The 15,451-nt window shown below is 45.7% G+C and overlaps 1 protein-coding gene across 1 annotated transcript in view; it reads left to right on the top strand.

Moving 5' to 3' along the window:
* Nucleotides 1-205: 205 nt before the first annotated feature.
* The window catches only part of GCH1 (GTP cyclohydrolase 1), a 48,157-nt gene continuing 32,911 nt past the window's right edge, over nucleotides 206-15,451 (top strand). Inside the window, exons 1-2 of the mRNA XM_073577935.1 lie at nucleotides 206-581; nucleotides 754-1,153. Coding sequence (XP_073434036.1) covers nucleotides 820-1,153 — 334 coding nt within the window. The 5' untranslated portion in view covers nucleotides 206-581; nucleotides 754-819. The remainder of the gene's footprint in view (nucleotides 582-753; nucleotides 1,154-15,451) is intronic.

Here is a 15,451-nt window from a genome sequence, read left to right on the forward strand (position 1 = left end):
TATTTAAAGGGACAAATCTGGGTAGCACCACCACCCCACATCTCCTCTGTCCATCATTGTTTCCTGTGCTTCGGGCACTATCTCCCCCATCATGCAGCTCCCTCCTCATTCTCCTCCCTGATCCTCTTACAAGATGTCAGTGACGCACAGCCAGCAGCAGCCAATAAAGGGTTGTGTGAAAGAATGGGCTGTCCAGTAAGCCACATAAAGGAGCTGCAACCTGCCGAGATGTGAGAGGAGAGCAAAGCTCAGTGACTTGTGCAATAGTGCCCAGAGTGCGTGTGCCCGGGACCTCCGAGCCTTCTGTGCCAACCACGTGTGCACCACAGTCTACCCAAGAGTAGCACGAGGCCACCCGTCTATTCTGCATCTCAAGACTTGGAAGTCAATTGGCTACTAGAGTCGGAGACCTGGAACGCTGACGTTGGACTAGAAGCCCCAAAGCGCTTGCCTGAGTGAGCATATCTCGACTTCTGAGGTCTTCACGCTCCCATTGACTCGCTGCCCATTCCCGCTTCTGCCTCACAGCACTCAACATCCAAAGCTCAACTCCAGATCCGTGCCTGAGATGTCAGATCAGGGTAAGGTTTTCTGACTAGTAGATTGCACGTGACGCGTCCCACATCTTATATTGTAGGGTTTTCTTGTTGAGGAATTTGATAACAGACCTGCTTTGGCACTGAGCAAGCGGCTATCTCATCCAATTCCTTGCTGGTTCCCGTCTGGTTAACAACTTTCTGATCTTTCCTAAAGTTGACACTTGCAGGAAGTCTTCTTAGAACAACAGAGATTCTTCTTCCATCTTGGTTCGCCCTGGACATGGATCCAGTCAAGTCAAGGTCTTTACCGGAGAAGAAACCCATCAACTGCAATGGATTTCTACAAGAAGATAAGAAAGAGTCTTCCATGGCAATGAGTCGGGTAGATCGGGACAGGTCGGAGGTGAGCACCCCACCCTTGGAAAGCTGGAGAGAAGAAAGAACTCGCAGCGAGGAGGACAATGAAATAAACCTTCCTTCCCTGGCAGCCGCCTACAGTACCATCCTGAGGTCACTTGGAGAAGACCCTGGAAGGCAAGGACTACTCAAAACCCCATGGAGGGCAGCAACCGCCATGCAGTTCTTCACCAAGGGCTACCAAGAGACAATATCTGGTAAGTGTTTCATTATGGAGAAGACTAGTGGGGGAACTGCAGATTTCAGCATGTAACTTTAAAATCAGTTTTTGGTAAATTGAGGTAAATGGGCACCCAGCAGGCAGGACTTCCACCTCTATGGTTCTGTGCATCTGGAAAATGATTGGTGACAACCGATGTGGTCTCCTTTACACCCTAAGGGATGGTCTTCTAAAGTTTCCCTATGTCAATATATATGAATGTGCAGCTCATGATCCTGGAAACGCTGAATGAAGACCTCAGATTGATAGTAATGAGTATATTGTTCACCAGTGTTCCCAGTAAGAAGGGTGAAATAGAATTACAGCAACTTTCCAAACCATGAAGTGCTAATTTTGGCAGCTTATAATAGTGCAGTAGCGATATAAGCCGAGCAGCCAATATCTGAGGTGTCTGGAAGACCACCCACCGGCAATATGGGAGATCACATAGCGATCACGGAGGGCGGCAGGGAAAGGTAGGCGTCATTTCTTTGCACTGCACTTTGCTGCCTCTAATATTTTCTGGTTTTAATAGGGTCTTGGATGGCCCCAAAAAATAGCAAAGCTGGAGAAATGCAGCAAAAATCCCCATCCGCGATACATAGATGAGTCACTTCGGGTGGTCATAACTTATTGGTAGCAAACAGGGGCGTGAGAGCGTCAGGCCTCTGCTTACCAACGAATCACATCGCAGGGGTGAAGTACACCCAAAAAAATAACGTCACTTGAGATCTGTCCAAAATTAACTCAAATCTTGGGAAATTTTTTCTGCTCATTTGTCTTCATTGATCCACCGTCTTTTACACTTTTAGGTATGTGCACACGGTGCAGATTCTGCTGCAGTTCTGCAGCGGATTTGGCCCTGCGGAACTGCAGCAGAACTGCAAGTGATGTACAGTACCATTTAAGGCTATGTAAAACAAAAAACGCAGTGCACATGCTGTGGATTTTTATGCGCTGATTTAAAACTGCAGCATGTCACTTCTTTTGTGCAATTCTGCAGCAGTTTTACACCTGCTCCATTATAGAAATCCGCAGGTGTAAAACTGCAGGGAAAAACTGCACTAAATCTGCAGGTAAAACGCAGGTCATTTTACCTGCGGATTTAGCAAAATCTGCACGGAAAATTCCACAGCAGAATCTGCAACGTGTTTATGAACAGAGGGGGTCTCACTGTTGGGTCCCCACTGAACACCAGAAATGGGGTCCTCATCCCTCTGCTATTAAATCATGTTAATGGAGCGATGGTCGTGCAATCGTCATGGGACACCATTCGATGTCTATGGGACTGACAAGGATGTCTGAACCATCGGCAATGGATGAGTGTGCACAGCGCGAGCGAACCATCAAGTCATTACATATCCTACTCACAGTGGGAGATGCACAGGGCGGAAGTCAGGACCCCCTGCTGCTAGAGATCCAACAGCTGGGTGGGCACCACTGCACAGAGTGGATGACTGGTGAGACATTCCTGGCGCACAGTGTCTGCACTGAGTGGAGAATGACGCAGTGTAAGGGATCCGAGACACCATTTCAGCCTAAAACTAAGACCATGTGCACCGTCACTTACATTATACAAATCCAGAACCAAAAAAAAAAAAATGAAACAAATTTGCCAAAAATGTCTTGGTTATATATGTATGGCTCGTCACAGTTTAGTTAGCGCAGTGTCTTGAACGCACAGGTGTATGGCTTGTCACATTGTAGTTAGCAGTGCTCTGTCTTGGACAAACAGGTGTACGGCTCGTCACAGTGTAGATATCGGCGCTGTGTCTTATACACACAGGTGTACTGCTCGTCACAGTGTAGTTATCAGTGCTGTGTCTTGGACACGTGTACGGGTCGTCACAGTGTAGTTATCAGTGCTGTGTCTTGGACACGTGTACGGGTCGTCACAGTGTAGTTATCAGTGCTGTGTCTTGGACACGTGTACGGGTCGTCACAGTGTAGTTATCAGTGCTGTGTCTTGGACACGTGTACGGGTCGTCACAGTGTAGTTATCAGTGCTGTGTCTTGGACATGTGTATGGGTCGTCACAGTGTAGTTATCAGTGTTGTGTCTTGGACACGTGTACGGGTCGTCACAGTGTAGTTATCAGAGCTGTGTCTTGGACACGTGTACGGGTCGTCACAGTGTAGTTATCAGTGCTGTGTCTTGGACACGTGTACGGGTCGTCACAGTGTAGATATCGGCGCTGTGTCTTATACCCACAGGTGTACTGCTCGTCACAGTATAGTTATCAGTGTTGTGTCTTGGACACGTGTACGGGTCGTCACAGTGTAGTTATCAGTGCTGCATCTTGGACACACAGGTGTATGACTCATCACAGTGTAGTTATCAGCGCTGTGTCTTGGACACAGGGGTGTATGGCTCGTCACTGTGTAGCAATCAGGGCTGTATCTTGGACACACAGGTGTAAAGCTCATCACATTGTAGTTATCAGTGCAGGTACGTCTTGGCACAGTTTAGCTTTCAGGGCTGTGTCTTGGACACATTGGACACATGGGTGTACAGCTTGTCACAGTGTAGCTATCAGCGCTGTGTCTTCAACACACAGGTGTATGGCTTGTCACAGTGTAGTTATTAGAGCTGTGTCTTGGACAAACAGGTATGTCTCATCACAGAGTAGTTATCAATGCTGTGTCTTGGACACACAGGTGTACGGCTCATCATAGTGTAGTTATTAGAGCTGTGCCTTTGACACACAGGTATGTATCGTCACAGTGTAGCTATCAGCGCTGTGTTCTGAACACACAGGTGTACGGCTCATCACAGAATAGTTATCAGCAGGGCTGCCACTAGGAATTCGGGGCCTGATACTGGTAAAATTTTCAGCCCCCCTTGAGACTCCGCCCAGGCTTCACCCCAGCTCCCCCTCCACACTTCAAACCTTCCACAGTCCTACCGACCAATCTTGGAAAAACTCAACTTCTCCACCATGTTCTCACCAATCAGTTATTAACAGTTCCCATCAAACACCAGATCACATTCATAACCAGCAGCTTTTGCTCTGGTCAAAAGAATTTTTAAGCCGCCACTACGACAGCATAGACTCTTTTGCCCGGGCCCTACTCTACTTTAACCTATTAAATATTTCCTAAAATATCCAATACTTTTTATAGGTATATTTTTATGTATCTTTCTTTAAGGGAATGAGTCACATACATTTTTTTAAATGATCAATAATACCACATACAAGGAAGAAATGCCACCACACCATGACCAGAGCACATATTACCACCACATAGTGACCGAATACTACCACATACAAGGGGTAAATACCACCACACTATGACCAGATCACATACAGTATTACAATCACATAGTGACCAATTTATACCACATACAAGGAACAAATACCACCACACCATGACCAGACTGCATATTACCACCACATAGTGACCGAATAATAGTACATACAAGGGACAAATACTGCCACACCATGACCAGACCACATTACCACCACATAGTAATCAAATAATACCACATACAAGGAACAAATACCCCCAGACCATGACCAGATCACATATTACCACCCCATAGTGACTGAATACTACAATACTGATCATTAATTAAAAAAAACACAATACTAAGTGCCATTAGACACAGGAGCTCTGTATTTACTGTCAGTCTACAAGTAATAGAGTTCATCAATGACATTACACACACAAGAGCTCTGTATATAGTGTATAATGTGCAGGTAATACAGTGATCACCAGTGACATTATACACAGGAGCTCTGTATGTAGTGTACAGTGTACAGATAATACAGTGATCACCAGTGACATTATACACAAGAGCTCTGTATATACAGCTCTGGCAAAAATTAAGAGACAACTTACAAATGTTCAGTCTGTCTGATTTTTCTCTTTATAGGTATATTTTTGAGCAAAATGTAAATGGTTCTTATAGTCTATAAACTTCTGACAACATGTTTCCAAATTTCCAAGCAATACATTTTGTATTTTATTTCTGACAAAGAAAAATGGTCAAAATTTAAAAAAAACAAACAAACAAAAAAACCAAAACAAAACAGTGCTTTCAAACCTCAAATAATAAAGAAAACAAGTTCATAATCATTTAGAAACATCAATACTAATGTTTTAACTCAGGAAGAGTTCTGAAATCAATATTTTGTGGAATAACCATGATTTTTAAAAACAGTTTTCATGCATCTTGGCATGCTTGCCACCAATCTTTCAGACTGCTTCTGGCTCAAAAATTTAAGCAGTTCTTTATTTGATGGCTTGTGACTATCCATCATCCTCTTGATTACATTACAGAGGTTTTCAATGGGGTTCAGGTCTGGAGAATAGGCTGACCATGACAGGGTTTTGATGTGGTGGTCTCTTAATTTTTGCCAGAGCTTGTAGTGTCAGTGTACAGGTAATACAGTGATCACAGTGACTTTATAAATGGTAGCTCTCTATATAGTGTCAGTGTACAGGTAATATAGTGATCACTGGTGACATTATACACAGGAGCTCTGTATATAGTGTACAGTGTACAGGCAATAGAGTGATCACCAGTGACATACACAGGAGCTCTGTATATAGTGTCAGTGTACAGGTAATACAGTGATTACTAGTGACATTATACACAGGACCTCTGTATATAGTATATATGTACGGGTAATACAGTGATCACCATTGACATTATACACAGGAGCTCTGTATATAGTATATATGTACAGGTAATACAGTGATCAGTGACATTATACACAGGAGCTCTGTACATTATATAATATATATTTACAGGTAATACAGTGATCACCATTGACATTATACACAGGAGCTCTGTATATAGTATCAGTGTACAGGTAATACTGTGATCACTAGTGACATTATACACGGGAGCTCTGTATATAGGATATATGTACAGGTAATACAGTGATTAGCAGTGACATTATACACAGGACCTCTGTATATAGTATATATGTACAGGTAATACAGTGATCACCAGTGACATTATACACAGGTGCTCTCTATATAGTTTACAGATAATATAGTGATAATATCCAGTGACATTATACACAGGAGTTCTGTGTATAGTGTCAGTGTACAGGCAATACAGTGATCTCCAGTGACATTATACACTATACACAGGAGATCTGTATATAGTGTCAGTATACAGGTAATACAGTGATCACCAGTGACATACACAGGAGCTCTCTATATAGTGTACAGGTAATACAGTGATGACCACTGACATTATACACAAGAGATCTCTATATACTATACAGTATAAGGGTAATACAGTGATCACCAGTAAAATTATACACAGGAGCTCTGTATATAGTGTCAGTGTATAGTGTCAGTGTACAGGTAACACTCTGACTCACCAGTGACGTCTCTAGCTAAAATCCTTCAGCTTTGCTTTTCTTTTTCATGCAGCGCAGACCACCATTGTCTCTGTATAAAATAGCACATAGTTACGTAGAGCCCCGCTTCCAGAGCACATTCCCAACTTTTTCCCTTTCTTCTGCACTACACATCTGAATACAGATGTGCACCCACAATTAATATATAATTGTTTATTATGCAACTCATCATTCCAAATATAAATTATAATCTGACACTGTGCCCTCACTAACTATAAATAGCCACTTCCCCATTTAATATATAAATGAATTAGCCGCTGTACTCTCCCCAAATTCATTACCAGTCACTGCATCCTCAATACCCTCCGCTATGTACCTCTCGCTCTAACCCTAACCCCGATTCATTATAGTTACATGCCCCCTCCGCACCAATTACTTGTCATGTCTTTCTATCCCACCCTTTATTCATAATCAACTGCTCTCCCCCACATTCAATACATCATTTACTCCCACACCCTTAAAATTCATCATTATTTGCTCTCCGCACTCCCACCTTCAATTCGTCATTTGCTCTCCCAATCCCCCATCTTCAATTCAATTGCTGTTCCCCGTCCCTCACAGTCAATTTATTATTTGCAGTCCCCCTCACCCCCACTTTAATTTGCAGTCCTCTTTACTTCATCATTTGCAGCCCCCCTCAGACACACTTCATCATGTAACCTATAACAAGGCCAGCACCCAAGAGAAAAACAGATCAAAAAGATCAATAAAAGGTGCACATAGGGTAAAGTAAATACAGTGCCCAAATTAAAGAAATCATATAATAGAAAGACACCAAGAAAAAACAAGTAATAAAAAATACAAAACTTTATTAAAAGACAGCAAAGTATTATCATATATAAAACCATAAATATGAAATCAATAGGCATGTGACAAAGGTAAGCCAAAAAAGGTGGAACCACGGATAAAGATCAGGCAAACCAATAGGCATATAAATAGTGAATCATTTTGCTCAGAAAGTGCAAGTGCATATGTGCCATAAAGATATACCCTATCGTAAAGGCTGGAGAAACAGTGTATCCAGACCGGGGCACAAATGTCTCAGAAGGTTGTCTACCAAAATCAAAGACATGAAGTACCAAGCAAAGAGAAAGTAAACATAGTGAAAAACCTAAGAGGTTACCTGGGGATCCGTGGTGCTACCCCTTAGGGAACCTCTTAGGTTTTTCTTAGCACTATTTTTACTTTCTCTTTGCTCAGTACTTCATGTCTTTGATTTTGGTAGACAACCTTCTGAGACATTTGTGCCCCGGTCTGGATACACTGTTTCTCCAGCCTTTACGATAGGGTATATCTTTATGGCACATATGCACTTGCACTTTCTGAGCAAAATGATTCACTATTTATATGCCTATTGGTTTGCCTGATCTTTAGCCGTGGTTCCACCTTTTTTGGCTTACCCTTGTCACCACCCTATTGATTTCATATTTATAGTATTATACATGATAATACTTTGCTGTCTTTAATAAAGTTTTGTATTTTTTACTACTTGGTTTTTCTTGGTGTCTTTCTATTATATGATTTCACACTTCATCATGTGCAGTCCCCCTCCCTCACAGTTCATCATTTGCAGGCCCACTTCCCCCCATTGACACACTTCATCATGTGAACCCCCCCTCCCCCACACACTTCATCATGTGCAGTCCCCCTCCTCCCCATTTCATCATGTGCAGCCGCACTCCCCCCACTTCATGTGCAGTCACCCTCCCCCGGACTTCATCATGTGCAGTCCCCCCACCCCCCACTTCATCATGTGCAGTCCCTGACATGACCACTTCTTCATGTGCAGTCCCCTTCACCACCCCCCACTTCATCATGTGCAGTCCCCCTCACCCCTCCACTTCATGTGCAGTCCCCCTCACTTCATCATATGCAGTCCCTCTCACCCTCACTTCATCATGTGCAGTCTCACTCCCCCTCACTTTATCATGTGCAGTCCCCCTCAACCCCACTTCATCATGTGCAGTCACCCTCACCCCCACTTCATCATGTGCAGTCCCCCTCACCCCCCCACTTCATTATTTGCAATCCCCCTTCCCCCCACTTCATCATGTGCAGTCCCCTTTACCCCCTCAACTTCATCATTTGCAGTCCCCCTCCTCCTCCCTTCACCCATTTATCTTTTAGAAAAAAAATAACATTTTTCATACTTACCGCCCTGACGATCCCCTGCAGGCGCAGCTCTGCTTCTAGCGTCCGGTACATGTTGGTGCATGCGTGCACGCCGTTACCTGACTGAAAGAACAGAGAAGACGGAGGGAGCAGGTGCTGTGCAGCTGTCAAGGTTAGACAGCTGTGCACAGCTTTGAGAAAGCTCCCGGACCCCAGCACCAACGTGTGCGCCGCAGCGCACAGTACTTTTACTGTACAATGGGGCCCAGTGACCAGAAGCACAAGAGCGGGCCCCGGACCTGTGGCCCCCCTCTGTACTGCTGCTCACCAGGCCCCATACAGCAGTAAGGGCAGTAATGCCCTGATGGCAGTCCTGGTTATCAGCGCTGTGTCTTGGACACACAGGTGTATGGTTCGTCACAGTGTAGCGTTCAGCGCTGTGTCTTGGACACACAGGTGTACTGCTCGTCACATTGTAGCTGTCAGCGCTGTGTCATGGACACACAGGTGTACTGCTCGTCACAGTGTAGCTATCAGCGCTGTGTCTTGGACACACAGGTGTACTGCTCGTCACATTGTAGCTATCAGCGCTGTGTCATGGACACACAGGTGTACTGCTCGTCACAGTGTAGCTATCAGCACTGTGTCATGGACACACAGGTGTACTGCTCGTCACAGTGTAGCTATCAGTGCTGTGTCTTGGACACACAGGTGTACTGCTCGTCACAGTGTAGCTATCAGCGCTGTGTCATGGACACACAGGTGTACTGCTCGTCACAGTGTAGCTATCAGCGCTGTGTCTTGGACACACAGGTGTACTGCTCGTCACATTGTAGCTATCAGCGCTGTCATGGACACACAGGTGTACTGCTCGTCACAGTGTAGCTATCAGAGCTGTGTCTTGGACACACAGGTGTACTGCTCGTCACATTGTAGCTATCAGCGCTGTGTCATGGACACACAGGTGTACTGCTCATCACAGTGTAGCTATCAGCGCTGTGTCTTGGACACACAGGTGTACTGCTCGTCACAGTGTAGCTATCAGCGCTGTGTCTTGGACACACAGGTGTACTGCTCGTCACAGTGTAGCTATCAGCGCTGTGTCATGGACACACAGGTGTACTGCTCGTCACAGTGTAGCTATCAGCGCTGTGTCTTGGACACACAGGTGTACTGCTCGTCACAGTGTAGCTATCAGCGCCTTGTCTTGGACACACAGGTGTACTGCTCGTCACAGTGTAGCTATCAGCGCTGTGTCATGGACACACAGGTGTACTGCTCGTCACAGTGTAGCTATCAGCGCTGTGTCATGGACACACAGGTGTACTGCTCGTCACAGTGTAGCTATCAGCGCCTTGTCTTGGACACACAGGTGTACTGCTCGTCACAGTGTAGCTATCAGCGCTGTGTCATGGACACACAGGTGTGCTGCTCGTCACAGTGTAGCTATCAGCGCCTTGTCTTGGACACACAGGTGTACTGCTCGTCACAGTGTAGCTATCAGCGCTGTGTCTTGGACACACAGGTGTACTGCTCGTCACAGTGTAGCTATCAGCGCCTTGTCTTGGACACACAGGTGTACTGCTCGTCACAGTGTAGCTATCAGCGCTGTGTCATGGACACACAGGTGTACTGCTCGTCACAGTGTAGCTATCAGTGCTGTGTCATGGACACACAGGTGTACTGCTCGTCACAGTGTAGCTATCAGTGCTGTGTCATGGACACACAGGTGTACTGCTCGTCACAGTGTAGCTATCAGCGCTGTGTCATGGACACACAGGTGTACTGCTCGTCACATTGTAGCTATCAGCGCTGTGTCATGGACACACAGGTGTACTGCTCGTCACATTGTAGCTATCAGCGCCTTGTCTTGGACACACAGGTGTACTGCTCGTCACAGTGTAGCTATCAGCGCTGTGTCATGGACACACAGGTGTGCTGCTCGTCACAGTGTAGCTATCAGCGCCTTGTCTTGGACACACAGGTGTACTGCTCGTCACAGTGTAGCTATCAGCGCTGTGTCTTGGACACACAGGTGTACTGCTCGTCACAGTGTAGCTATCAGCGCCTTGTCTTGGACACACAGGTGTACTGCTCGTCACAGTGTAGCTATCAGCGCTGTGTCATGGACACACAGGTGTACTGCTCGTCACAGTGTAGCTATCAGTGCTGTGTCATGGACACACAGGTGTACTGCTCGTCACAGTGTAGCTATCAGTGCTGTGTCATGGACACACAGGTGTACTGCTCGTCACAGTGTAGCTATCAGCGCTGTGTCATGGACACACAGGTGTACTGCTCGTCACATTGTAGCTATCAGCGCTGTGTCATGGACACACAGGTGTACTGCTCGTCACATTGTAGCTATCAGCGCCTTGTCTTGGACACACAGGTGTACTGCTCGTCACAGTGTAGCTATCAGCGCTGTGTCATGGACACACAGGTGTGCTGCTCGTCACAGTGTAGCTATCAGCGCCTTGTCTTGGACACACAGGTGTACTGCTCGTCACAGTGTAGCTATCAGCGCTGTGTCTTGGACACACAGGTGTACTGCTCGTCACAGTGTAGCTATCAGCGCCTTGTCTTGGACACACAGGTGTACTGCTCGTCACAGTGTAGCTATCAGCGCTGTGTCATGGACACACAGGTGTACTGCTCGTCACAGTGTAGCTATCAGTGCTGTGTCATGGACACACAGGTGTACTGCTCGTCACAGTGTAGCTATCAGTGCTGTGTCATGGACACACAGGTGTACTGCTCGTCACAGTGTAGCTATCAGCGCTGTGTCATGGACACACAGGTGTACTGCTCGTCACATTGTAGCTATCAGCGCTGTGTCATGGACACACAGGTGTGCTGCTCGTCACAGTGTAGCTATCAGCGCCTTGTCTTGGACACACAGGTGTACTGCTCGTCACAGTGTAGCTATCAGCGCTGTGTCTTGGACACACAGGTGTACTGCTCGTCACAGTGTAGCTATCAGCGCCTTGTCATGGACACACAGGTGTACTGCTCGTCACAGTGTAGCTATCAGCGCTGTGTCATGGACACACAGGTGTACTGCTCGTCACAGTGTAGCTATCAGCGCTGTGTCATGGACACACAGGTGTACTGCTCGTCACATTGTAGCTATCAGCGCTGTGTCATGGACACACAGGTGTACTGCTCGTCACAGTGTAGCTATCAGCGCCTTGTCTTGGACACACAGGTGTACTGCTCGTCACAGTGTAGCTATCAGCGCTGTGTCATGGACACACAGGTGTACTGCTCGTCACATTGTAGCTATCAGTGCTGTGTCATGGACACACAGGTGTACTGCTCGTCACAGTGTAGCTATCAGCGCCTTGTCTTGGACACACAGGTGTACTGCTCGTCACAGTGTAGCTATCAGAGCTGTGTCTTGGACACACAGGTGTACTGCTCGTCACAGTGTAGCTATCAGCGCCTTGTCTTGGACACACAGGTGTACTGCTCGTCACATTGTAGCTATCAGCGCTGTGTCTTGGACACACAGAGGTACTGCTCGTCACAGTGTAGCTATCAGCGCTGTGTCTTGGACACACAGAGGTACTGCTAGTTACAAGACAACCACACATAATCGTGTCTGTTACATAACCTATTTATGGCTATCGAAAGAAGACATTGTAGGTTCCTAATAAATGACAATAAGCAGAGATTTTAACATCCACAAGAAATTGATACAGAAATTGTAAAACTGTGCAACGTTTCATCATGCAATGAGTGAGCTGTATTTCCTCCACCAGAATGACCGCCTTATTCACAGCTATGTCTTTATATGTTCTATACATCGTACGTGGCGTAGATAGAAGACGACAAATGAGACGCAACTCGGTGGATGGGATGGCGAATATCCTGAGCAGAAGATTTGCAGATCCGTCCATTGGTCCCAGGAATTGGCTCTCATTAATGCTACATTGTATTTACTGACTGGGTACCTGATTTTCTGTGTTGTGCCTTCAGCCAACTCCACCATCATTTGTTCTGTTCTGTACGTCACATTATTGCTGGAATATTTTGATCTCGATCGCTGGATCCGTCGGCAGAGCGGCGTTTCTATAGATAGATTTCATTTCCCGTCCACCCATCAGTCATCTCTCGGCGTCGGTCACATAAAGGGCTTTGTGTGTTTTCTCCTCCAGCACCTGGCGTTTGTTTGGCGAGGCGGTATACGCCGTGTGCGCTCGCCACGTCCGTGCAGCTGCCATATAAAAGCTTCCTGAAATTAACCAGACGATTCTCGCTGAATCTCCATGTTCATTGAGGGATTTCTAATGAAAGGGGCAGCGCCTATAATTTATGTGCAATTTAGAAACAACATCCTATCTGCTTTATTTCTGTCCAGACGCGAATTCTACCTATCGGTGTGTAGTCCGATGCGGATGTAAACGGCACCTTTCTATAAGCGTGCCACCAGCTTTGTGCACCAGCGGGAATGGATCTTATGGTGCAGAAGATCTAGGTTACTATTTATATCTAGAAAGCGACATTTTATGGTGCCCGAAGGGATTGCCATTGGCTGTGTTTGGTAATCCCTTCAGTATGGCTAAGCTGCAATACCAGATACAACCCCATCAGCAAGGATGGCGCTGTTTCTAACCTCATGCTACCCTTTAAAGTTTAAAGGATCATTCAGCTGATGGGATTGTATCCCATAAACAGGTCCATTTTCTGTCCTTTTTCAATGGGGAATGTGACTTTATCTATGAAGAAATAGCACCAATTTTCTTCCAGGGCTACATCCGGTACAGCAGCTTTATCCCATTACAATAAAGTGCAAGTTGTAGCTAAACGATTCATTTTCAGGTTTGCCTGGATCCACATCAACCAGTGCCATATAGGAGCTAAATATGCACAATATAATAATGGTATGAGTAGTGAGTCGCAGGACCCCGGACTAGCGGACATGTCTGTAGTCCGCCGCATCGGATCCCTGTAAACCACCTCCTATTTGTCGGCATCTTTGGCTTTTCTTTTTCGTGTCACAACATGGCGTGTAGCGCATCGCAATGATGACGCCGCATCTGACCAAATAGTCAGAAGAGGCACCAGGATGACGGGAAATAGAAGGCAGTTTTCAGGGATCTCTAGTGGCAAACTACACACATGAAAGCTGATCGGGGTCCTCCAAATCAATCTGCTCATCTCTTGTTACTGTCATAGGAACCAATTAACTAGAGAATGATCCATGGATGGAACGACGGACAGACGAAAGGAACAACGGATGGACGGAAGGAACGACGGACGGATGGATGGATGAAACGACAGACGGAAGGAACGACGGATTAATGGAAAGACGGATGGAACGATGGACGGATGAATGAAATGACAGACGTAAGGAACAACAGACAAATGGAAAGACGGATGGAACGATGGGTGGATGAATGGAACGAAGGACGGACAGACGGAACGACGGACAAACAAATCGAATGACGGACGGACGGAACGTTGGATGAACGGATGGAACGACGGATGGAACGAAAGACGAATGGAATGAAGGATTGGTGGTAGGAACAATGGACGAATGGAACGACAGATGGAATGATGGACGGATGGAACAATGGACAGACAAATGGAATAACAGACGAGCGAATGGAATGATAGACGGAAGGAACGACGAACGGAAGAAATGAAAGATGGAAGGAATGACGCATGGATGGAACGGCGGACAGACAGATGGAACGACTGTCAGACGAATGAAACGAGAGACTGAAGGAACGATGGATGGAGGGAAGGAACGATAGACGAATAGAACGATGGATGGAACAACAGATGGACGGATGGAACGACAGATGGATGGATTGAAGAAACAACAGATGGAAGGACGGCATGACGAAAGGATGGATGGAAAGATGGACGGATGAATGGAACGACGGATGGATCGAAATGAAAGATGGACGGATGAATAGAATGATGGATGGATGAATGGAATGACAGACAGAGAGAGATATGAGAAGGATAGATAGAAAATAGATAAATCAAACGATAGAGATCACAATTCTGATGTAACAACACTCTGACCCCAGCGCACCTCTGATCTTTGTATGCTGATACCTGAGGAATATTATCTACTGAACATTGCACATTCCAGGAATCTGCCGACCTTTCAGCCTACGACCTGTGTGATAATATCGATTGCTCATGTCTTTCTCTTCAGCAGTTGCACAACTTCCAATTTCATCAAAGAAAAGGTTTTGCAAGAATGTTCACTGTAGAAATTATTATTTCTAAAGATATGATATTTACACTAGGACAATAATTCTGCTCTCACAAAATATGAACTATTAATCACAGCTATATTTGGGGAGTCCAGCTGGATTGGTGCAGTACTCGCTATAACCACTGGGGGAGTAATTATACTGCACATACTGTGAGTTGTCAATGACAGTGGTCAGGAGTGCACGTCCGCCCCGATGTAATTGCTTTTAATTGTTGGAAGTCACGTCAGCCTGAAGTCATCAACTTCTTTCATTTCAGCTAAAATAAGGAGTAAACGCAACCAAACAGTGTCATTAACTTAATGAAAGGAGGAAAATGACGCACGTTTGTGTTTCCACGACTACCTGTATGAGCGTACATGACACCGGAAATTAAACTGTCCTGTTATCAGTGTCTGTGCTGCTCATAGACAGGAGCAAATCAGCAAGGAAACAACAAGCGGCCAGAAGATGGGAAAACTCAGTATATTACTTCATAGTCTTAAAGGAAACCGCAAGACACATGAGACTTTCTAAGGCTGTGTTCACACAATGTTTGTTTCACGGTTTTTTCACGGATTTGCCAAAA

Source organism: Dendrobates tinctorius, unplaced genomic scaffold (assembly GCF_039654945.1).
Source record: "Dendrobates tinctorius isolate UK_male_01 unplaced genomic scaffold, ASM3965494v1 ptg000058l, whole genome shotgun sequence".
Lineage (NCBI taxonomy): Eukaryota > Metazoa > Chordata > Amphibia > Anura > Dendrobatidae > Dendrobates > Dendrobates tinctorius.